General features: G+C 48.0%; 1 protein-coding gene across 2 annotated transcripts in view; it reads left to right on the top strand.

Moving 5' to 3' along the window:
• The window catches only part of RELN (reelin), a 357,318-nt gene extending 342,182 nt beyond the window's left edge, over nucleotides 1-15,136 (top strand). Inside the window, exons 59-65 of one of the 2 annotated variants that reach the window (XM_040971386.1) lie at nucleotides 306-467; nucleotides 1,296-1,453; nucleotides 3,075-3,294; nucleotides 4,358-4,555; nucleotides 5,201-5,299; nucleotides 9,404-9,409; nucleotides 14,006-15,136. In XM_040971386.1, the coding sequence (XP_040827320.1) occupies nucleotides 306-467; nucleotides 1,296-1,453; nucleotides 3,075-3,294; nucleotides 4,358-4,555; nucleotides 5,201-5,299; nucleotides 9,404-9,409; nucleotides 14,006-14,102 (940 nt within the window). In that variant the 3' untranslated portion in view covers nucleotides 14,103-15,136. The remainder of the gene's footprint in view (nucleotides 1-305; nucleotides 468-1,295; nucleotides 1,454-3,074; nucleotides 3,295-4,357; nucleotides 4,556-5,200; nucleotides 5,300-9,403; nucleotides 9,410-14,005) is intronic. The other variant, XM_040971387.1, reaches the window with a different exon arrangement.
• Nucleotides 15,137-25,143: the final 10,007 nt, after the last annotated feature.

The following is a 25,143-nucleotide window of genomic DNA, read 5'->3' as shown; positions in this document are numbered from 1 at the left end:
TTCTATCGAGTTAAGTTTGAGTGGACACACAGTTGTCCCCCAAGTTGATTTTTAAGTCACGATATCAGGGGAGGCTATCCGCTAGAGTTCTGTACTATTATTTTGTTCTGTTTTTACCATGAGCGGCACTAAGAAGCCAGAGTATGATCTTACACGAAGTTATTTTCCTGATCTGTAATTACGAAGATGCATCAGAAACAGGAGATGCCCTTGAAATGTCCTAAGAGGACCCCCAAGTGTGACCTTGACCTACAGATGACCTGGTTCTTTAAGGCTTGTCTGAACAGAACCGTTGGCTTCTGCAGGTCCGATTCCTGGCAGCTCGTCCAGACCCACTGCCTCCCCTCCTCCTCCAACAGCATCGGCTGCTCCCCCTTTCAGTTCCACGAAGCCACCATCTACAACGCGGTCAACACCTCCAGTTGGAAGAGAATCACCATCCAGCTGCCTGACCACGTCTCTTCCAGGTAAGTGCCCTAGGAAGGTCCCCCTCTGAAGAGTGCATAGCCGTGAGCCAAAAGCAAACTATACGATTCATTGTTGGCACCTCCCCAGTGCCTTCTCCCACCTTCTGTGTCTCCTCTCAGCTCTTCCTGCCCCCAAAGTAGCAACTTGTATGTCCCAAGAAGAAAGGATAAATAAGAGCATGTTTGTCCCTGATTTGTAATTCATCTACCTAAGACCATGATCTATGACAAGGTTGGTCACAGGCCCTGAAGGACAGACCCCATGCAAAAACTGGAATTGCTGCCGGTTCTGCCTTGGTGTTCCCAAAGTCTGCCTTTTTTTGGAAAGATCTGTTTATTTTATTTGAATGGTATAGTTTTAAAGAAACAGATGGAGAAACAGAAAGATAGCTGGGTCTTCAATCCACCTCACATTGACTCCAAGGCTGAACTTCCATCTCCAGATACAACACCACCTGGGCTGTCAGGGTTTGTGTTAAGTTGAACTGCATAATGGGGTGCAAAATCTTTCTACTGCAGCATTCATTTTATGTGAGGATTTTGAAAATGATGTACCTCGCTTCCCACAGGAAAAAATAAACACAGGTTAATTATGAATAGATTGGAAAAACTGACCGATTTTCCAGGGAGAATATAAATTCCCAGGGTGATATTTTGAGATACGCCCCCCAAGAATCTGAGGGATACCACTTCACTCAGCCCTGCCAGCCAGGTGCTATAGGGAGAAGCTTGGCAAGCACTTTCCTGGGTACGTGCAGCCCCCCACTTCCCAGCCCTGGGTAATGCCAGCCCGCTAATTGCCTTCTACTGTGTCTGTGGGTCTTTCAGTGCCACCCAGTTCCGTTGGATTCAGAAGGGAGAAGAAGCTGAGAAGCAGAGCTGGGCAATTGACCACGTGTACATTGGAGAGGCCTGCCCCAAGCTGTGCAGCGGGCACGGCTACTGCACCACTGGAGCTGTCTGCATCTGTGATGCAAGTTTCCAAGGTCTGAATCCTGGGCAGAGGGTCCTGAGGTTCTCCTCCATGCAGCGTCTCTACACTCCATTATGGGCCAGAGATTTGTCTCTGGAACCTAGTTTTTTTTGCAATGTGTCTGAGAGCATTTATTTTTTTATATATATTTGAGAGGGGGAGGCCTTTAGTTTTATGGCAACCCCATAACAAAAATGCTTTATATAATCATTCCCTTTGTGTAAGGGGAAGCAACTGGGGCTCCTGGAGAGTGTCTGGATTCACTCAGCAAGCAAATGTCAGAATGAAAGACCAGTACTCAGGCTGTTCCTTGCTGTCAGCCCTACAGCTGTTTTACCCAAAGGGCAACAGAATCATGCAGCCTGTCCCCCAGACTTCCAAGGAAGAAATCACCCCCTTGAATTCTGGAGTCGGCTCTGTTCAGGTTTCCTGATGGGTGCTGTTTTCCTTGCCTCTCGATGAGTGGATATGATTCCAGTCACTGGAAATTTCTTAGCCATCTCCTTTCTCCCCTGTTATCATTGCCCCCACCCCCTTGCCCAGCTGGATCTGTCTGTGTGTCTCAGCTGCAGAATTTTAACTTGAGGTAGAATGAATGTGTCAGATGCCTCACCAGGAGCCCTAGAATTCCAGAATTTTCTCCCTGCCCTGATCCAATACAACTACAACTTTTTGACTTTGAAGTATGATGGACATTGAAAAAAGATAAATTGTTCACGTGGAGGAAAATGGAAACACTTATAATGGGGTGAATCACTTGAATTTAGTATTTTGGCCATGGTCCTGGAGACTCTTCCAGTCTCTTCCCCATTCTGTGAATATCCTAGCTGCATTATTGCTTGTCTTAGAAGGGCTCAAGTAACACACTTGGAACACTCTTCCCAACATCAGGGTCTCTAAGGCATCACCAAATGACCGTCCCCCATCCTCAGGGGCTGATGTGGTTTAACAGCAAGGAGTAGCTCGCTCCCACACCTCCCCTGCAGACACAGGAGAAAAAAAAAATTGAAACGGTTGTCCCATCCACTTTTGTCCATACCCGACCCTCCCCACCCTAATCAGAGACCCACAAGGGTATGCATCCCTCTCAATTATATAAACAGTATTAAAAAGAAAGTTAGAAATTGAAAAAAAGAAGTGCTACATATATCTGCTTGGCTCTGAGGTCCAACAGTAAGGACCTCTCTACAGACTACAGAATCCGCAAGTCCTGAGATAGGAAAAGAACAGAGATGACTTGTGTCTGCTACAGAATCGTGCTCAGGGAAAAGAAATTCAGTTGCCCTCTCCTGCCACAGGGACAGCTCCCCATCAGAACCCCTCACTGGTAAACCAAAAGATTTGGCCAAATGCTGTGAAATTGAAATAATGAATTTATACTAGCATTTGGGTAGGTTAGTTCATACATATTTTAGTAAACATTGAATCAGAGATAATGAATCTTGTCAACAACGTCAACCAATAATTGCTAAAACAAAAAAGAAATAGTAATTTCTGAGGGCATAGACCTACTTGGTGTTTTGCCATTCTTCGAGTAAGGACATTGGTTCAGATCTGAGGTTGAACACCTGCTCTTCCTCCTTGGTCATTCTGCTTGTCCCAGGTCATTTCCACGATTCTTCCTTTCCCTGCAGGTGACGACTGCTCTGTGTTCACTCACGACCTTCCCAGCTCCATTAAAGATAACTTCGAGTCAGCAAGAGTCACAGAGGCCAACTGGGAAACCATCCAGGGCGGCTCCATAGGAAGTGGCTGCGGACAGCTGGCACCCTACGCCCATGGGGACTCGCTGTATTTTAATGGCTGTCAAGTTAGGCAAGCTGCGACCAAACCTCTAGATCTCACCCGTGCCAGGTAAACAAACCCCAGTGCTATGTCCAAATGTGGACCTGTTCACAAGCCCAGTGGAAGGGGTTCTATGGTGTCTGCCTATAGAACCATATCATGAAAAAGAAAATATTCCCTTACTATGGAGAAGTGTTCAGAAGCTGGGAGGGTACCTGAGAAGGAGACGTCTGGTTAATGAGAAGATAATATTTACTTGAAGCGTGTCAGTTTAAAAAAAAAAAGTAGTAATGTATCAACAGAGGCAGAAATTTGGGACTCTTAATATGAAAAGCGATAAAAATGCAGTAAAGCTAATCCCTGTATGAAAACCAAGGAGATACTAAAAGTTGTATCTACCCGTACAAATGATATGCTCAATCCAGAGGCAGCCTGGCACCACGGACAGCTGCTGTTAGGACCTAAGTTAGCAGTTGCCTACCATGTTGTACCAGCGACTTCATTTTAAATTAGTTTCTGTATATTTCAGTTTTAAGTCTGACTCTTTCACCACCCGCTCTCAAATGGGGCCACACTTGATCCCAGGAAAGCTCCTAGAAGGACACATTTCCTACAAGCTGTGTCCCCTGAGATCAAGGATGCCGTGACACGCCAGAAGGCCCCATGGACAGATGAGCCTATAGGCTCCAAGTCAGTCCAAGTCACTTTTCCTCCACTCTCATTGGCAAGCTACTTCTTCTCGAGTAGATGGGACAAATTCTCCTGCCGCGATTGCTATTCTGCTTGGAGCTCTTTGAAAAAAAAAATAGCACAAATTCTGTAGTTGTCCTCTCTGTGTCTTCAGCAACCCACTTGGCCGCCAGGCTCCCTGTCGAAGACTAGATGGTGTTTGGAGGCAAGATTTCCAACGTGGTGGAAAGAGGGCATACCCTTGCAAAGCAGAATTGTTTCCCGAGTCTAGAGAGCCAGGCATTAGATGTTGTTCTTTGCATGTGTAGTGGGAAAGACAAATGGTGTTACTCATTTCACTCTATGATGAACTTGGAGATGATAAACTCAAGGAACAAGAAGGCAGAACCCCTCACATACGTCCTGGCTTGTGTCTGAAGATGATTCCCTCCGTGTCTTCCAGTAAGATCATGTTCGTGTTACAAATTGGGAGCACGTCGCAGACGGACAGCTGCAACAGTGACCTGAGCAGCCCCCACGCTGTGGACAAGGCTGTGCTGCTGCAGTACAGCGTCAACAATGGCATCACCTGGCACGTCATCGCCCAGCACCAGCCAAAGGACTTCACGCAAGCCCAGCGAGTGTCTTACAACGTGCCCCTGTGAGTACCTGCCAACGCAAAGGCTGAGGCTCAGGCCCTAGCAATCACACAGCAGGAGGAGGATGCAAGGTGGACTTGATGGTGGCGAAACCCAGCCTGGCCCCCAGGCTCCAGATCTGATTTCTGTCAGGAAAAGAGGCAGCAATGAAAGCCAGGAGCCCTTACGGACAAGAGGCAATGGGGAACAATAGAATGCCAAGGCACTTTCTGCACATTGCCTTCCCTTTAACCAGTATCTCTGGTCCTTTGGAAAGAAGCAAAGTGTTTTTTAGGTCTCTGCTGACTGTTAGTTGGATATTGAACTAAGGGGTGAGAGCTGGGTCCGTTTGGATCTGCACTGAGTAGCCACTCTCTAGTACTGTACCGTCACTCAGAAAGTCCTTCGTGCTTGCTGACCAAAGGTATGGCTCTTCCAGGAACTCCTGGAGGAAGGGAAGGGATGGAAAAGTATTGCAAGTCCATGAGTGGCCCATAAAAGTCAGTGCTGCTTAGGAGGTGCGAGGACCTACATGAATCTGAATGCCATGGCCAGAGTCTCAGTAACTTGGATTAGCCTAGGATGATATTTGATGTCTACAAGTCACATGCCAGAAAAATTCAACTTCCCACTCTTTAACCTCTTTTTCCTTGTGTCCTGTAACCCAGGGAGGCACGAGTGAAAGGAGTTTTGTTGCGCTGGTGGCAACCACGCCACAATGGAACAGGTCATGACCAGTGGGCTTTGGACCACGTGGAGGTCGTCCTGTGAGTATCTGATACACGCCATCCCGTGTCCATTCGGAAGGGGTTGGGTGGGGGATGGGGGTCTCTGATCTGGCAGGCTCCTTAATGCAGAGCGAGCTGTTCCTGAGGAGAAGTCCTGGCAGGACCACTCTGGCTTACCCTCTTCTGCCACTTCTAGCTGTAGCCCAACCAATGGGGACCGAAAACCAATGAGACCAATGTCATGGACCTTAGGAAATAGAACATTTGTGTAAGGATGAACACCAACTGGCTAGAGCAGAGGTATCCAGGTAAATGAGAGACCAAGTGTTGTGCCAGATCTGGAGTGCCTTGTAACAATGGAATGATGTCCTCAAGGAGAAAGAATGTGTACTGACTCAGGTACTGGGCCACTGGGCCCCACTACAAACACCCATCTTAGCCGCAGGTGCCAGTGGCATCCTGCCTTAATGGTATGGTTGCAACTGGGCGGGGAGGGAAGAGTCTGTGGTCTCAGAGTCCCCTTACCCAGCTTCCCAGCACTTAACAAAGGAGAGGTGCTCCCCTGCCCTCCCATGTGATGCCATAAGGCAGTCACCACTCTCAGCTGGCCGGGTTAACTGTTCCCTCACAGAGAGATGACTTGCTTTTTCTCTAACAATCTAGTTCCTGTAGAACTGGAATGCTTATGTCTCGACGGGTTCGGACTGATGGCTCCAAGTGGTTGGCAAGGAGAGGCGAATCTTCTCGGTAGCTAGGTTCTACTGTTCATTTTGTTTACCAAAACCCAAGCGAAATCAGTCTTGTGGCTGATTTCAGTCATTTTTGAAAGCAAATTGAAGTGATGAATTGGTAGGAAAACTACCAGCTTTGTTTTGGGTTTTTTTGTTTTGTTTTGTTTTGTTCTGTTTTGTTTTTTTGTTTTTTTTTTTTTCCAATCATGGCCATGAGCTGATTCTTCCCGTCTTGAGCTAGCCCTCGTCTTAGTTCTCACTGAGGCACCTGCTTGCATGGCATCCATATCAATCCCCAAGTTCAAGAGCAACCTGGTCCCACACAAGCCCCCACTGTGCGCTCTGCTGCTTTTGGACGACTTGCTGGGCTCTGCCTCCCCAAGCCAAAGTTGAAAGTGAAAGGAACAGTCCAGACTCGCTTGATTGAAATATGAGGCTGATGGTTCTGTCGAAAATACCAATTTCCTCAGATTGCATTCTCTCCAGGAGCATAGAACAACTTGGGCTCTAACAGGCAAATCCATGTAGGAAGGTGGTAGAAGACGTTGCAGAAGCCAAACACCAACCCTATAGCCACATCCCTTTCAGAGCTGTGCTTCTCAATGTCTGGCTGAGCATCAGAATGACTTGGGGAACTTCTGAAAGTGCTGGTGGATGGCTCCGGATCCCAGGATCCAGCCCAGTGGGTCATTTCAATGGACCTGCATCAGAAACTAAACACCACTTTGAGTCTCCTGACAAGATAGTTTGTATGAATGGGGCTTCCTGTTCCCATGACAAAGCATGACCAAGTCCCATGAAACTTTCAAACAGTCACTCCTCAAAAGATGGCTAATATTGAGTAGACAGAAGGATTTTATTTTTGTTCAGTGGCCAGAACTTTGATCCTTGGAGGAATGTATTACTTCCCAGGCGCCTTCTGCCTTCCACCTCTATACTTACCTTGAATTCTCAGGACACTGAACGTTTTTCATCATTACACCTGCCTAGGGTTGTATGACTGAAATCGTATCCCGAGTCTTCTTTCAGTGAACGATTTAGAAATTATATCTTTACACATCAATCACCGTATACAAGGGACTTCAAAATGTTCGTGAAAAATCTGCATATCACTTAGCTCCATTTTTCTGCAAGCTCCTTGAAACCCCTTATGTATTTTTATGCACATTTACATGTAATTTTAAAAAGCAAATGCTGTGTCTTAAATGGCATTTCACTTATTTGTGGAAGGTGTAGGAGTTCATTGATTTCCCTTCCTAGTTGAAAGGAAAAAGATACTTCACAAAACCGAGCTCAGTGGATGAGTTCTTTAAAAATAGCAAGGAATTCGTTTTTCGCACAGTGTTTTTGATGTTTTACTCTGTTTCTGTGGCACGTTTCTGTGCCACGTTTGAGTAAAGCCCCCTCTTTCCCATAAGAATCACAAAAGATTTTAAGGCATTCATTAGTCGATGTGCATTTTGATGGCTCTAAAATAATTAACTCATTCATTTGATAAGCTTAGGCTAAAGAAAAATTTCCCAGAAAGTCAGAAAAACAAGATATAATTTGTAGCGCCTTCCCTCTATAGGGGGCACAAAGAAGCCCGGCGGCATTATGGCGTGATTGACAAAATATTACGAATTATAACTTTGCCCTACAGGGTAGTTCATAGGTTTAGAGATAGGGTATTCCCATAGAGTCCTATTCATGGGACTAATTTTCAGCTACATTTTTATATCAGAACATCCAATCAAATGAAGTAGCTATGGTGGTCCCTCAAGTGCAAGAGCAGACGGAGACACTCGAGGGAGACAGTCTGGACTTGAGCAATGCCAAGAGTCACATGAATATGTTTTTGCAACTGATGGTTGGGACATGCGTATCATGTATGAATTGTTTTCCTTCCTCCGTGAGGACCGGCCTCGATCTAGCTCTGTTACTGTAGTTTTACTTTTGTGCATGTGTAGCAAGAACACATGCTAAAAACCCCTAGGAAAAAAGAAAGAAAACTGGTTACGCATGGTACCTTACACCGGGTTTAACCTCTGTACTGCCCGTAAGAGCTTGACAAATAGGAATCTAGCACTTTCGAAAACGTTTCCATGTTTGAGGAGTGCATCCCAACTGAAGAAGACACGTAACGTGTTTTTAATCTAATAGTTCCGATCTAAGCTACCACATGCGGAAGGATTTCAGCTTCATAAATATGGATGTATAGAAAGGCCGCACGCCGGAAAGCTTAAAAACCACCCTTGGAGCATGTCACGGGGCTAGTCCTGTCCCTCCCCTGGGTGAGAGTATAATCTCCCCTTGCTCTCGTATTTTTCCCAGCCAAACCTGCCCAAGAAAAGCACTCGCTGGCGGTTAGCACCCCCTCGGCTAATCTACTTTGTAACGGATGAGCCGAACTGACAGCCAATTCTCCCAGCCTCACTAGCTTACGGAAAACCCTCATTCTAGCTCAGAGTAGCTATTTTCCCGTCCACGTTTGTGAATACATTTGGGCAGATCCCTCACAAGATCCATGCTGGTGGGCCTTTCTTAGGATGCAAAGAGAATCCGGGGCCTTCAGCTTTTCTCTGCTGGGCACCCGCGCTTCTCTGCTAAGAACCGGCCTCACCCGACTCCGCGTCTCATTCACGCATCGCATCTCCCGCGTACGTGTCTCAGTCACACCCTGTCGCGTGTATACAAAATGGGCTGATTTTTGCATGTGTCCCTTGAAAGCGAATCTCTCAGTAAAAAGTTAGTGTTTGCGAATGGATTCTTTAAAAAGTGAATTATGAGCACACTGACCGAGGACTGAGAAGCGGTTTGTTGCTAACTATGGTCGTAAGTGCATTTATCAGATTTTAATGAGTTCCATCGCGACCATCCCCTCATGCTCTTCATTATCAAAATACTGTCACTTTTTTGGCACAAATGATTTATGGAGATGAGCCGATTACATTTGTTGCAAAGCATATCTAATCTTTACTAAATTTGACTCTGTTAGCTCATGGAGAAGACTTCTGTATTTTATAAAGCCTGTGCTTTCTTATAATGGAGAATTAATATTTCCTAAAGCATAAATAATTGAAATATCAAATAATAAAATCAGTAGTAGTTATCAACTACTAGCTAGTAATTTTATACTTTCTGTGCAACATTTATGCCAAATGTAGAATTATGGCTACATGTACCTTGACATATGGTTATGAGCAAATATTGCATGTTGCATTACATAAGAAAAGTTAAACATATGTATCTAATGGGTGCGGAAAAATAAGAAGTAACTTCTTTAATTTTTATTTTCAAAAGAGATGAAAAATCCTATATTGCGTCTAAACCTGATCAGACTTTTATGACTAATCAGAGTGCTGCATGCATTGAAAGGCATTTTTTAACTTGTGTTATATTTCATTATTTGCTGACATTGGTTTTCCACTAGAGTGAGGTAAGTCGTCCTTCCATCCCGGGAACTGTTTGCTAATAGTTTCATCCGTGTCACCCCAGCTCACTGAGAAGTTTTGTACAAGAGCTTTTTGCAACTGAAAAATGTATCGATGGGAACCCAATAGTACCGGGATATATGGGGAATCATTAACACCGGTACTCGTGGAGATTCAAGGTTAGCCAAGTTGAGGTAGATCTCCTGTACCCCGCACTGGGCGTGGCAGCAGAAGCCAGGGTGCTCATCGGCGTTCCCCTAATGGGGGACAGGTACCACTCAGGTCTTCCTCTGTCCTTCGAATCTCAGAGTGATCCCAGGGTTATGAGTTAGGAAAGCAAAACTAGACATGTGCGCAAAAGATCAAGGAACTCTGATGAAAGGCTGTGCTTTGCGAGAGACCTGTTGTGCCGGAGAGGCACAAAGCTGTTGAATTTACTAATTCTAAACTAATGTCAAAGACATTGGGAGAGGAGAGTTAATGTCAGTGTCAACCCGTAGCACTCAAGGCCTTTCCAAGAGGAGGAGAAGGTAAACTTTGTGAAGACATCTCCCTGGGGTGCTAGAGTTTTACATTTAGTCTCTCCCACCCCTGGGGGACACATCATCAGACAGGGTCCCCACCTCCATGTGGCAGAGAAAGGAGATGTGCGATCTTTAGTGGGTGGGAGGTATCTGTGCCTGCCTTTCTTTCCAGGAAACCTAGCTGAAAATGTAAGGGCTGCAGAGTCAGAGGTCAGCTGCTTTTATGTCGCCAAGCGTCAGGGATTTGTTTGTACGGCAGCGTCCCCCATCTTCCACCTGCCGTGTTTTCTCTGAAAGAGAAGGCTCACAGGTCTCTATATTCTGATTTCTTCATCCACAGAAATCATAATGTCTGGTGCCCTAAGGCTTGACGGCACAAATGGATAGCTGGTCAGTTAAAGTGCGTGAGTTTCTATGAGTTCAAATGACTTCTCTCCGTTTGCCATCTCTCCGCTTTCCTTTAGGATCTGCTACAAATCACATGAATTTTGATCTCAATCATAAATAAGCTAGGACTGTGGCTGCAGTGAAAAATAGCGGTTCAAAAGACCTTGCTGTATCCATATTTCCTATGCAGAAACAGGGAAGAACTTATAATTCCCTGGGTTATCTAAGTCCCTAAGCTCTCCTCGTTGGTAATAAAAATTCAAATCACCATTTTTAAGAAGCCATGGATGTTTATTCTCCTGGCTTGCTCAAATGGCAGATTTTTAATAGATTTAGTTCTATCTGTAGGCAAAGCAAATTGATGCACCAGGGAGCACAAACAATGAATGTCGGGGATGGATAAAAGACTATCTGCTCTCATTGAACTTGCAATCTTAAAAAAAAAAAAAAAAAAAGCACTTTCCCCTGTAGTTTGGAGTGGAGAAATAAGTCTTAAAAGCTCCCTGTATCTCTTATAACGTGTATAATGTTTGTAGACATCAGAAAGGGTTGTGCGTCTTCATGCACCATAAACAGGCCTGCAGAAAAGCTGCACCAACCAGAAAAAAGCAAATGTGTAATGTTTTTTTTAATGTGTAATATTTAAATTTGTTTAGAATTCTCCCAAAGTCTACAATGGTAAGACATTTTTGAAGTACAATGGCCTTTCAGTAACCATGTCAGTTTAGTAAACTGAGAGAAAGGCAACCACTTAGAGTATTAACTTTGAACAGTTTCTGAACTAGAGAAGTTCGCTCCACTGGATTTTAACCTACCCCACTTCAGAGAAATTTATATTTCACGTTAGTCGCAAGGATGCTTTGAAAGTATGTTTAATGTGCAATATTGAATATGACTAAACTCTAGGCAATAGAATGAAATGCATTACCATGTTCTTTTCAACATTCTTGGGGTTCAAAGCTGTGATCCTGAAACATAAATTTGCTCCAAAGTAAGCAGTATTTAGTGAATGAAACTGTGCTCCAGTTTAGTGATAAGCTTCCACTGTGGAAGAGTTTACACGATGATAAGATCTGCAAAGCTGCTGCACCTGCTCTTCTCCCACCTCGAGATGGGAGTTTCCGAACCGGTGCAAGAATAAGTACATATTGAAGTTGCTTTAAAATCGCTAAAACTTGCAAATGAACTTTGGTTCCATTGAGACATTCTTTAGTTCCCATTTGTTGGGGTAACTTCCTTGTTAACCTAGTTTGTATTGAGATAACTAAATATACCGAGTGTTGTCTTTTTATAATGCAGAAGATTTATTTTCAATCCTCTTTGAGTGCCTTATATCTTTCAACGTGTTTTCAGGAGAATCAATTTTGTGGCTTTAACTTTGCAGTTATTCCTTATAGTTAAAGAGCCATGATTTACACCAGGAATCCGATCAGTAAGTCACCAAACAAGCCTTGGCCGCCAGCGGGTCAAGCAGGAGGCCCAGTGTTGTGGTGTGTGGTGGGGGGGGAAGGTCACGCAAGGCCCTGCTGCCAACTGGAAGCTTAGTCATGGGGCTGTAAGCTAGGAACACAGATAAACACCATCCAGAGCAGGAAAGGAACAAAACAGAGAGAGAGGAAGATAAAAGAGAGAGAGGAAGGGAGAGAGAGAGAGGCTTCCAGAGGAGCTAAACGTTCTCAAAAGTATAATAGCTGCACAACAAGCAGAAATGTAGGAAGTGGTGACGTCAAGAATTAACTGGTGAGGCCGGGAGCAAAGACTGGAAGCCAGTCTCGTTAGAGCTGCAAGCACCGCACTGAAGTGGAAGGAAGGGCCTGGGGAGCAGGGTAGGGTCAGACATGGACAAGACTCGAAACAACCTACTCAGGCGGGCTTAGAAGTTCTCCGTAGACAAGTGCATAATAATGGGATTTTTGGGCAAAATGCAGCCAGCATTTGAGGAAAGCTACTGAAAAGGAGGTGCAGAGTCAATTGCCTAGGAAGACACCACACACACACACACACACACACACACACGCACACACACGCACATACGGATGCCTTCAGTTACGCTTTCTTGGTGTTTCATTGCTTCTTTTTCAATCGAATTTTTTTTCGTAAAGAGAGAGAACTGAGACAAGGAAGCCCGTGTGAACATTCGGGGAGGGGCTGCAAGGAGACCCGACTTACTGGCTGGAAGATAGGAAGGGTCAGCCCCCAAATCTTGCGGATGAAAAAGTCACTGGGCCATTTCTCCCAGCACTTGATTGCTTAGATACATTAGAGCATCGTTCCGTTTGGTAACTCAGCTTATCATAGGCAACTGTTAGAGCCTAAAGCAGCTCATAAACACCAGGTCGATCGGTTCCATCCTTCAAACTATGACGTCCAAACTGATCCACTGAAGTCATACTGTCACGAGAGGAAACTGAGTAGAAAGAATAGTAAAACTATCTAAACACACCTGGCATTTTGGTGGTTTTTTTTTTTTCCTTTCTCCTCTATGTCTTCAGGGGGCTATGATTAAAATAAGCTTTCATTACTCATGCGCAAACACCTAGCAAGTGCTCATGTTTCAGTTTTCCATTATTCACAAGTGTTAGTATTTGCTGCCTCCGTTTGATACCTAGAATAACAAACTTCAAAAAGCAGCAAAAATCCACACCTTGCCTCTCCGTACGGATGACTGGTAACCCAGAAGATGGGGCTGTCCAGGGCAAAAGAATCCTCTCTCTCCCGTCCCCTGAGTCAAGTTCCTATCATCTGTCCCTTGATGGCGTGATCACGTGACATGACATTACCTCGCATTTCCGTATATTCTGTGTTTCCATGAAACCAGGGAGGGCGGGCGTTCAGGCCAGGCATGCCAGAAACACGGATGTCGCACAGTTAGGGCGTGAGGGGGATGACTCTTCTCAGGGACTTGCTGGATCGTGCCCCTTATCCAGTTGTATTTGCCATTCCAAAATGCTACCGGTCTCAGGCAGTCTCCCGTGAGTTCCCGAAATCTATTCGCAGTATTTTTTCTTATCTACTTCACATGTGACATGCGTGTACATGCATGAGGGAATACATACACACACACCGTTAGCCATTTATTAGCATTTTAGGGAGTCTTCTATAGAATGTCCCTTTCATGAGGCCTCGTTTGAAGAGCCTAATCCCGGCTGCTTAGTGTTTGTCAAGGCAGTGGAACTCAGCAATCAGAAGATCTCACATTCTCACGCTCTCAACCCAAGACTCTCTACATCAGGAAGGTCAAGCTGATTCATACACAGGAAGGTTTTTTTTTTTTTTGAGCTTTGGATGGGAATATTTGCTTTTTGAAAAAAAAAAGGGGGGGTGGGTCTTTCTTGCTTGTTAAAGATTCATAGGTAGAGCAAATACTTGCTCCAATGAAATCCATCCAACTAGATGTCTTCAGAACAAGCCCAAGAATTAAATTAAAAATAAGGAAGGGTTTTAGGCAAGAGATTCTGGCTATCTTTTGTGGCCGAGAGCTCACTCCCAAGACAGGAAGTGAATCCAGGAGTGGGCCCTTGGGGGTCTGATGCTGGAACCCGTGTCACTCTGACCCTCTGACCACGTGAATTAGCACCTGCGTGTCAGGGTCCCTCGGGACTTAGGAAGGGTCATTCACTGATGGGACTTACATCGCTGTCCTCTCTTCCTCCCCCCCCCCCCCGCCTGTCTCCCTCTTGATTTTAACAGCACTCGCAAACAAAATTACATGATGAATTTTTCACGCCAACACGGGCTCAGGCACTTCTACAACAGAAGACGAAGGTCACTTAGACGATACCCGTGAAGAATCAAAAAAGTCTATTTTTTTTTCCCTTCCAACATGTGACGTGTTGCTTTCCATCCTCCGAAACCCCTCACTGCATCTGATATCAGGAAACGTCTGTGACAAACTCACCGACACCCCTTCTCTGGAACAAGTGTCCACCACTTTCCCGCACTGTGAACTAACAACAAGTGACTTATTTGCTCATCAGTACATGTCTTCATGTTGATTGTGTCCGTGGAAAATCGTGATCTGTTGTAATATCACTTACAGTGGCAGTTTTGAGAATAAGAAATAGTTTAACAGGAAAAAAAAAAGTTTAAGCACAAAAAAAATTTTTTAAGAGAATTTTTTGTTTGTTTGTTTTGAAAGTGGCATTTAGCACAGTATTTAACATTCTTGGTCACAAAGCTATTTAAGTGGACTGTATTTCTGCTCTGTATCATGTTTCATATGATTAAATTATCATTGTTTGTCCTTTATGTATGCTATCCTACGGTGTAACCTGCGACTTGCTATGTTGCGATATCTTGCTGCTGGATTTTGATCTGCTTAGATTCTGCACAAAGCCCAAGGGGAGGTCTCTTCAGGAAGATGGCCATCAGGACACTGTATCGCCTTTAATATACTCCTTAACATGGATGTTGGCTTAGCGTTGTTTTGTGGATAAGAAAAATGCTTGCTCTTGACATAGTTCCTCCTCCGTGACGGTGGATGGAGACCCCCTTTCCTCCCACAAAGAAGAGCCCGTGTCCTCCACTCAAGATCGTAAAGTATTCCGTGGCTGATCTACTGACAGTAACTGCCGTTTCGTGTCCGTGGTAACAGAGTGACTTGTAAAGCAGTGGATGTTTGCTCATCGTGTTTTCATGGATTGTTCCCCTGTGGGTCATGTTCATACCTTCTGAGGACGTTGTACCAACACCAGCAACATGACAATGGCCCCGTAGCCCTGAATTCTGTGTTAGCGTAACAGAAAGGTTACACCCTAGGGTGAACCAAGCAAAAAAAAAAAAAAAAAAAAACCCATGCTTAAATAAAATTCATGTCCAAAAGCCATTTGAGATTCACTCGTCTTCATTTTTAATTGGGTTTTATGTCACAAGCCTGGTCAGCTGGGGAAAAGAAAATGTCAGACACAGATACCTCATTTGTGTTTAATCGTCAGTAATAGCAATTATGATACTACGCTGTCAGTTTTACCTTCAAGATGACAAAGAGATCTTCTATCCACTGGTTCAGTCCCACAAATGACCACACAACAGCCAGAGCTACACCACGCAGAAGCCAGGAACTCCATCTGGGTGTCCCGTGTGGGTGGCCGGGAGCCAGGACTTGACCCAGCCCTTCTGACAGGGAATGCTGGTTGGTGTTGCAAAGGGAAACTGGGCTGCACTACCTGCCCCAATAGAGCTATTTTCTACTGATAGCATTCAGAAATGTGCATGCAGAAAGATGAGTTAAGAGATAATATTTCCTGTATTTAAAAAATGCTCAGGCTCTCCAGCTGTCAGGGAAATACAAATAAAAACCACATTGAGGTTGTATCTAACTCTAGTGAGATCGGCCTACATTCAGAGCTCTACCTACTGGCATGGATATGGGGAGAAAGGTACCTTCCCTCACTGGTGGTGGGAGTGCAGGCTTGTACCACCACTATGGAAGTCAGTATGGAGAGAGCTAAGAGAACTGAAAATTAATCTAGCATATGACCCAGCTAACCCACGTGTGGGAACATAAGCAAAGGAAATGAAATCTGCATAGGAGAAAGTGACCTATAATCCTATATTTACAGCAGCACAATCTACAATAACAAAACCGTAGAAACAACCCAGATGCCCATCAAAAGAGGATTAGAAACTATGATATAGCTACTCTATGGAATACTACTTAGCCATTAAAAAGAACGACATTCTACCACTTGAAACAAAATTGTCCCAACTGGAGACGCTCAGTGAAAGAAATCAATCCCAAAAGGAAAAGTATCGTGTTCTCTCTGACATAAGGAAACCTTCATGCAAAATGCAAGATGAACAGATAATACAGATAAGCATGGATGAGCAATACGCATCTAGAGGAACCGTGTAATAGAGACTGTCATATCGCGAGGTAAGGATACAAGGCAGTATGCGTCACTACTCCCAAATCAAAGATGGACTTCCAGTGAAACTGTTAGCTCTTTCGACACGAGGATGCTGGACTCTGCCACTGTCCGTACCCACAGTGTCAGGATACATGTAAGTAGCAGAAGGATGGACTTGTACAGTTGTTTTTGAAGGACTATATTAATTGTAATAATAGAGGGGAAATCCGTGTGCGGTTGGGATTTGGGGAACGGAGAGGGAAAATCCCGGGGCCTGTGTCATTAAATAAATAACCAAATAATAAATAAAAGGAAAGAGATACCGTGTCCTAAGACTGGGGAGACACTAGGAATACAAAGGTGAACAACAAAAGAAAATATAGTGTCTTCCCTAAGGAAATCCATAACTTAACGGAACAGGAAGATATTAACCCATAATCACACCGATGAGCAATTTACAACTCCAATTATTAGCGCATCACTACACAAAATAGGTATATTGATAAACATCCTTTAAATGGCTGTTTCCACACTAGGATACATTATTTGGGAAACTTTAAAGAATGAAACGGTGGGCCCAGTGCGGTGCCCTAGTGGCTAAAGTCCTCGCCTTGAATGCGCCAGGATCCCGTATGGGCACTGGTTCTAATCCCGGCAACTCCACTTCCCATCCAGCTCCCTGCCTGTGGCCTGGGAAAGCAGTCAAGGACGGCCCAAAGCCTTGGGACCCTGCACCCACGTGGGAGACCTGGAGGAAGTTCCTGGCTCCTGGTTTCAGATTGTCTCAGCTCCAGCCATTGTGGCCACTTGCAGAGTGAATCAACAAACGGAACATTCTCTTTCTCTCCTTGTTTTCTCTGCAAATCCTCATTTCCAGTAAAAAATAAATTTTTAAAAAATGCATGCAGCTACAGCAGGACATGGGTGACAAAATAATCTCATAAAATGAGAAAATCAAAGGGGATATGAAGGAAACCAGAAGGAGCCAGCTCCTCCTCTGTACTCATTTGTTAGGATTTGGTCAGAAGCGTAAAGAAAAGCACATTTTCTGAGCTGCTCCACTCTCTGGAGCGCCAAGTGCTCTGATGCCCGGCTCCCTGCTTGTGGCCTGGGAAAGCAGTAGAGGATAACCTTGGGACCCTGCGCCCATATGGGGGACCCAGAAGGGGCTCCGGGCTCCTGGCTTGGGATCGGCTCAGCTCTGGACATTGTGGCTGCTTGGGGAGTGAATCCTCGAGACGGAGGATTTTTCTCTCTGTGCCTATGCCTTTCCAATTTAAAAAAAAAAATCATTTTCCACTTGAACGGTCGGTTGTGTTGGGGAGAGGGGCGGCGGAGTCTGAGCTGCACGAAGACCAACTCGAGGAATTCCTGGGCGACCGGGACGCCCGAGCCTCGCTCATGCCAAGCACCTAGACAGCTCAGGTGTGTGCTCGACCCCAGGTAAGGGAGCAGCCCGCAGGTGGAGGGGCGGGGCCGGGACGGTGGGGGCGGGGCTAGGACAGGCGGGAGGGGCGGGGTTAGAGAGGACAAGTGGGAGGGACGGGGTCATGAAGGACAGGTGGGAGGGGCGGGACTAGCATAGGAAAGATAGGGTGAGGTGAGACGAGAAGGGGCGTGGCCAAGCCCGGTGCAGCGAGAAAGGGCGGAGCGAAGCCAGGCGCTGAGGGGCGTGGCCGTGCTCGGGGGCGTGGCCCGGCGCTCGGGTTCCTTGGCGATGGGGCGTGGCCAGGCGCTGGAGGGCCAGGAGGGGCGTGGCCGGGTCTGGGCGTGGCCATGCGCCGAGGGGCGTGGCCTGCTCGGGGGCGTGGCCCGTCCGGCGGCCCGGCGCTCGGGTTGCTTGGCGAGGGGCGTGGCGACGGGGCCGGGAGGGGCGTGGCCGGGAGGGGCGTGGCCTGCTCGGGGGCGTGGCCGTGCCCTTGGCCAGGTGCGGGCTCCTCCGACCGAGAGCGGCGCGGACCGAGCGCACGGCGTCCAGGCGCGGCGGCTCCGCCCGGGCAGCGCGGGCCGGTGAGTGCGCACGGGCGGCCGCGGGGTCGGGGCGCTGGGGAAGGGCAGCGCGGGCCGGCCTGCTGGCTGCCCGGGATTTCGTGTCTCGTGTCTGGGAGTCCGTCCCGTGGACCACGAGGGGAGCGCCAGGCGGGCACCGTGCATGCGCCCTCTGCGCCGGGTTGTGGTTGTGGGCACGGTGGCCTCCGCCTGCCCGGGCAGCGCCGTCTTCCCCGGTTCCCTCCTCGTGCGCCCTGCCCCTTGGCTTTGGCCTCCCCTTGGCGGGGTGATTGCTGCTGGGCCGGCTGCTCCCCCGCCGCCTCGCTGCACCTGCTCCGCGCTCCTCGGGCCGGGACCCCCAGTCCGCTGTGCGAGAGAGGAAAAAAGCCCACCCAGGTAGGAAAACTGCCAGGGTCCGCCGGCCTCTGGAGCCTCCGCAGTCAGGTGCGCCCTGACGCACCTGTGGCCTCATAGCGCTCGGGGGATCCGGGAGTTGTTTATAAAGTTTATGGAGAAGCTCGTAAACAAAAATGGCAACTAGCGGGAGGCGGTGGGGACTGACCCCCAAGTGTGGATGGTGGGGAATTTGTCTTCAAGGATAGATAGGGATGGAAGCCCTATTGAGAATGGGTAGGGCAGATTGCGAATCCCGCTTGGCAGCAGAGAGAGAAGTCAGCTGGCGTGTGTTAGCAGTATTCTTTGGGGGGCGAGAATTCCTGGGTGCAGTTCTGGCTGATAACCTTGCCGAGAGCTGCTGGAAAGGTTTGTGACCTATTAGGTAACACCCGAAGCCCCAGTTCTGGTTCGTAGCATTTCTGCGTCTCGCCCTCTCTCTCTCCCTAACTACTCTGAAACTATACAGAATTACAGGCTCCTCATTAATTTATCAGTGATACCCAAAAGAATTGACTCAGGGCACCTGGTATTGGGGCAGCTCTTCTGTAGGTACTTTGCCAGCAGCTGAAGAGGATGGACGCTGGAGGGACTTTGTAATTACAGCCACGGTAGTGTGATTTATGAAGTTCAGGTGTGTGCTGCCTTTTCCATGAAAAAGCAAAAAGAAAGCGTTCCGTCCACTGGTTTACTCTCCAGATGGCCACAGTGACCAAAAGTGGGAGCCAGGAGCTTCTTCCAAGTCTCCCATGCAGGTGCAAGGGCACAAGGCCTTGGGCCGTCCTACACTCTCTCCTGGGCCATCCCTACGAGCTGGATTGGAAGTGGAGCAGCTGGGACTCAAGCAGGTGTCCATGCGAGATTCCAGCAGCACAGGAGGAGGCTTAGCTTGCCCAAGGCTCAGCTTGAAAAAGACCAGCCCAGGTCTTTTTTCAAAATCTGGTGAATATTACAGACTTTGTCTCTTGATTCCACTCTCCCCACCACCACCACCCCCCGACCCACTCAAAAAAAAATGTACACATATTCAAAATGCTTTGTACCTTTAAAAGGAGCTTTAATGTATTCTGGAGACCCTGGCTTTAGAATGAACAGAAAGCGGGTGGATGGACAGTAGAAAAAAAAAAATGCATCAAGGATGCAGGAAGTGCAGCAACCAGGTGGGCATAGTTCAGTTTATTTCTAACCTAGCCTCTTGCTTACCTGTTTTGTGAACAGGCAAATGATGAGTGTAGTGTTCAAAAAAGACTACAGACAAATTGAATTGAGCAAGATTAATTTCTACTCTATCGTGAGTCTGTCTGGCTTTTGTGTATTTCTCTTACAACTCTTCCCAGTCCTGTTGTGGAGGGGGTTTGCTCCCAGGTGGAACGTGCTCCCACATCCACACTTTGTTCCCAGGAAGTGTGAAGAATGGGGATGGACAGGTCCAGCAGTGGGTCTCGGTCTGTCCATGGCGTGCGCATGCAGTCCGTATGTCCACAGTGACGCGTGGCGATGCAGGGCTGCCCGTGTGACGAAGCTGTGAGAACAGCCGAGTCTTTAGAAGGGACCGGGTCAGTGTTAGGAACAGACTCACGGGTAAGGAAACGCTTTGGGTGTGGAGTCTCTCCTAACTTCACTTTCCCTCCTTCCCCATAGCAGGGGCCGAGCAGCCAGCTCTCACCTCCCCTGCCCTCAACACCCTTGACCGTGGCTTCACTGAGCAGGGGAGCTTCCTCTGGGCATCCTGGGACCTGCCCGCCCTTCGGCGACCACTCCTTGGGTCTGGGTGAGTAGAAGCTCTTCTGGGAGCTAATAAAACAGAGAGAAGGTCAAAGATACTCAGGGACTTTTTTTTTTTTAATTTAACCTGCTCTGGCGGTGCTTCTGGAACTTTCTCAAGGGCCTGAATCCCACAACACTATTTGGAAGGAAACCGAGAGGAAGAGAGAATACGTTGGAAGCATCAGACTCTGCCCAGTTAGTGGGCACTGAGTTCCCCTTCACTGGTTCAGTGGGCACATTAGCGAAGATCATGCTTTTCATCCAGGCTCTGCCGCCAGCTAGCCAAGACCTTGGAATTCCAAGACAATGCAATTCTTCGAACTTCTTTTAGTGTCACATAAAGATAGCGTGGAGGGCCGGAATTTCTCGGTTCCGAATGCGTAGTCCTTTGTGTTTGCCTCGCCTGAGAGTTGGGTTTGTTTCTTTGCTTCTGAATTCACGGGACTAATCTCAGTTCTATCTCAAGTTTCCCATGAAATACTAGTGTTTAGCTAAAAGGAAGAGTCACTGGGTTCGGAGACAACATTGTGGCACAGTGGGCTCCACTCCTGCTTGTTCCGGTCCCAGCTGCTTGATATGCCTGGGAGAACAGGAAAGCCCAGGCACTGGGCTCCTGGCTCCTGGCTCCCCTCTGGCCTCGGTCTGGCCGTTGCAGCTGTTTTGGGGAGTAAATCAGATGAAAATAGCTCACTCTGCATACAGTATTGCCCCCTACCTTTCAAAGAAATAAATCTTTAAAAAGCAGTAAACAAAAAAAAGGTTTTAAAAGAATTACTCAGGGCCCAGCGCAAAGGCTGTTTCCAAATCTTTGCCTTGCATGCACCAGGATCCCATATGGGCACTGGTCCAGCAGCCCCACTTCCCATCCAGCTCCCTGCTTGTGGCCTGGCAAAGCCGTCGAGGACGGCCCAAAGCCTTGGAACCCTGTACCCACATGGGAGACCTGGAGGAGACTCCTGGCTTCTGGCTTCAAATCAGCTCAGCTGTGGCTGTTGCAGCCACTTGGGGAGTGAACCAGTGGGTGGAAGATCTTTCTGCCCTCCTTCTCTCTCTGTAAATCTGCCTTTCCAACAAATACGAATAAATCTTTTTTTAAAAAATGCTGAGTTAAATAATCCCTCAGAACTGATTCTGCGCTTGCGTCTTTCAGAATAGAAAGAAAGCCAGACCCGCAGAAATTCCCCAAGCACACAGTGACAGCCAGGCCTCCGTGCACCCCAGAAACGGTGCAAAGAAGTCATTTCCCTTCACCAGGGGAAGCGGTGGTGCCCAGCCACCTCTGGGCTCCCACAGTGCTTTGCCCGAGCTCCTGGCACCAGGTGCATTTTGGTAGCCTGAATTCCGCGTAACTGCCCCCTGTCCCAGCTGCTCCTGGAGGTTCCCAGAGTGGGCCCCGTGGGGGCTTCAGCTCACCACACCCTTCTTGAAGAGCCTCTCACAGCAGTGTTCTGTGTCTCGCGGAGGCAGGCAGAAAGGTGTCAGCAAGGGACAAGGATACGGCAGGCGGGGGCTGAAATGCGAGCTCCTGGTCCCGGGCTGGGATAGTCAGAGAAGCTCACACCTTCTCAGGTATTGAGGACGATTGAGTTACAGCACCTGGCAGGGCTGGGTGCGGGAGGAGAGCACCCCCACTTCCTCTCCTAAAGCCGCCTCTTGTTGTTAATGCTGTAAAGTCTGGGTGTTTTCCCTTGGAAAGTAATTCTTGCATCTGAAGACATGCCAAGTTAGAATTTGTGAGACCTATCGTTTGTTGATCCTGGTCCTTTCTCTCTCTCTCTTCTCTCTTTTCTCTCTCTCTCTCTCTCCTCTCTCTTCTCTTTTCTCTCTCTCTCTCTCTCTCTCTCTCTCTCTCTCTCTCTCTCTCTCTCTCTCTCTCTCTCTCCCTTTCCTATCCCATCCTGCCTTTTCCTCCCAGATACCTGCAAGGTGAAAGCCAATGTGTTTGTTCTGACTGTCGCACCAGAACTGATACAGAGCGGAAGGCAGAGTCAGGGAGGCCCTCGATCACCTGTTGCAAGGTGGTGACGCTCAGGCTTTCTGCCACGTGGACACTTGTGTCACACCCATGTGTGTGTTGGACAGTGTGGGCTTGTGGCCCGTGAGTTCTCCATACAGTGTGTGAATCAGTGTCTGTGGGCAAAGTGGCAGGCTGCATTCGCATCCAGCCCTGACCAGTCCTGGGGACTGGCTGGATCCAACACGCCATCTTAGGTTGGAGAATGCTGTGTTATGGATTGGAAAGCCACTGGCAGCTCCTTCCGTGTCTGTCTCGGAGGATGGCATATGGGAGCGTGCACCCTGGCGACAGCGAGAGAAACCAGCACTTTTGCTAGCAGCATCCCATTGTGGAACCCCAGCTAGCTGCCCCAAGCGGGGTGCCTCATGCCTGACTGCAGGCTGGCCTCTCCTGACCGTGGCAGCTACCTGGTGAGGGAGCCAGTACGTGGCAGATCTCTGTCACTCTGTCCAAGACAATAAGTCTCAAAAAAAAAAAAAATCATCATCACCATCATCAGTTGCACCAGGGTCCAGCCCCAGCCCAGCCCCAACACCTGCAGCCTTCTGCAACTGTGTGTGAGACTGGTCGTGGTCCTCAAAGGCTTCCCACCAGGTGGCGCTGTTCTCGATTTGTTCCTTGGCCACTCAAAATGAGTACAGGTGGATGCTGGGAAGAGGCATTTGTGGTCACAATCAACTCTGATGAAAAATTTATTAAACAACTCACATGCCCACTCGTGTGTTTCTGTATAAACACCCATTCTCCCATGCCTCATGTCTTTAAGCTCATGCGATCAGTCAGGGTTGGGGGTTGTGTTATGCTTGGGAATTAGCCTAAATTTTGCTCATTAAATATTTCCTGCACCTTTCCCCACCCGGTTGCACCCTCCCCCCCAAAAAAAATCTATGCAGTATTGCAAAATAATTAGAAACGATAGAAGATCTTCATTAGCCCCCGCTTTCCTGAACACTTAAGTTTCCCAAGGTAGCGGTTTCAGGAGACGAACTCAAGGAGGCGACACGCAACACCAGCTCGATGGTGACGAGCGCTGTGGGGAAATGGAGGCAGAAGTAAGGCGGTGGAACTGGTCGCTCAGCTCTTACAAATGAAGGCGGCCCGCCAAAGCCGCAGCCGCTCCTGACAAAGGGGGGCCAGCCACAGAGCTGGGGGGTGCTCAAGGTCAGGGGGGAAGCTGGCTCTGTGGGACCAGAGCGTTCTGGCCCTGTGGCTAAGAAGACCCTGAGATGTGTTAGCCGTGCCCTTGCTATGCTTGCACAGTGGCCTGGAGGGGTGAGAGGGTGGTGTCTCTCTCTCTCTCTCTCTCTCTCTCTCTCACTCACTCTCTCACTCTCTCACTCTCAGAGGGCGCTGAGATCACAGAAGGCCTCGTGGGGAACAGGTACCCAGTGGTACCTGTTACAGGGCCAGAGGAGGCTCCTTCTCTTGCTTCTGCACTGCGCCCTCCACAGGTCCTCCCTGGCCTGGCTCTCCTCACCCAAGCAGCTTCTCCCCAGGGCTTCTCCCAAGGGTCCTTTTTCCCCCAGGCTGGCTAACAGAGTGGGCCGTGCCATGGGCCCTTCCTCCTGGCTGGGCTGCTGCGCTTTAAGGACTGTGCCACCTGCTGCTCCAGAGGGAAGCTGTCCGCTGATGGTGGCCACGTCCTCGTGGAGCAGCCTCCATCCTTGTGTACTAATGTATTATTACAAATGCGTATTGGTTTTGGTTTTCGCAAATGGAGTTTTTGCAAAAGTGCAACCCCAAGTTCTTTAAAAAAAAAAAAGAAAAAAAATTGGAAGTTCTGGGGCAGGTGTTTGGCATCGTGGTTAGAATACAGATTTGAGATGCCCAGATGCCATGTCGGAGTGCCTCGTCTGAGTCCCAGCTCTGCTTCCTGCTGATATACTGCCCGGGAGGCAGCAGGTGACGGCTCGAGAAGTTGGGTCCCGGGCCCAGCGCGGTAGCCTAGTGGATAAAGTCCTTGCCTTGAACGCACTAGGATCCCATATGAGCGCCGGTTTGTATCCCGGCGGCCCCTTGACTGCTTTTCCAGGCCACAAGCAGGGAGCTGGATGGGAAGCAGGGCTTCCAGGATTAGAATCGGCGCCCATGTGGGATCCCAGCACATGCAAAGCAAGGGCTTTAGCCACTAGGCTACTGCTCTGGGCCCAATTTTAAGCTTTTCAATTGTGATGTTTTAAGAACTGAATGTTCTACATGTTGCTCTGGACTAGGCAAAATGAACTTCCAGTGCTAGCAGGTGGAACCCTGACTGGCACTGTCGTTGCTGGCACTCACTGAGTAGGGGCCTAAGGGGAAGTTTCCGAACGGCCCAAGGTTCCGTTTGTCATGTTGTGAAGCAAGCTTCGTTACAGTGTGTGCCAGGATGTGCATATTAGCATCTGGGAATTGAGCCTCAGTGGGAAACACACACACACACACACACACCCAGTGTGTCTTCCCTGTTGCTCACTGTCCTGTTACCGAGTGACTGTCTTGAGCCAAAGCCAGGAGCCAGGAACTCCATCCGGGTCTCCCGCTCAGGTCAGGAACGCTGTGCATTGAGCTGTCCGCTGCATCCCGGGATCTGTAGGAGCAAGAAGCCAGCGTGAGACCACAGTGCTCCCAGGCGGAGCACGGGCCTGTCAGCTGCCAGGCGGGATGCCTGCTCCCGGAAAACGTTTTTTTTTTTTTAAAGATTTATTTTTATTATTTTTTGATTGGAAAGGCGGATATACAGAGAGGAGAGACAGAGAGGAAGATCTTCCGTCCGATGATTCACTCCCCAAGTGAGCGCAACGGGCCGATACTATGCCGATCCGAAGCCAGGAGCC

The sequence above is a fragment of the Ochotona curzoniae genome, unplaced genomic scaffold, assembly GCF_017591425.1.
Source record: "Ochotona curzoniae isolate NIBS_2020 unplaced genomic scaffold, NIBS_Ocur_1.0 contig_21, whole genome shotgun sequence".
Lineage (NCBI taxonomy): Eukaryota > Metazoa > Chordata > Mammalia > Lagomorpha > Ochotonidae > Ochotona > Ochotona curzoniae.
This window is presented reverse-complemented; position numbering and strand designations above follow the sequence as displayed.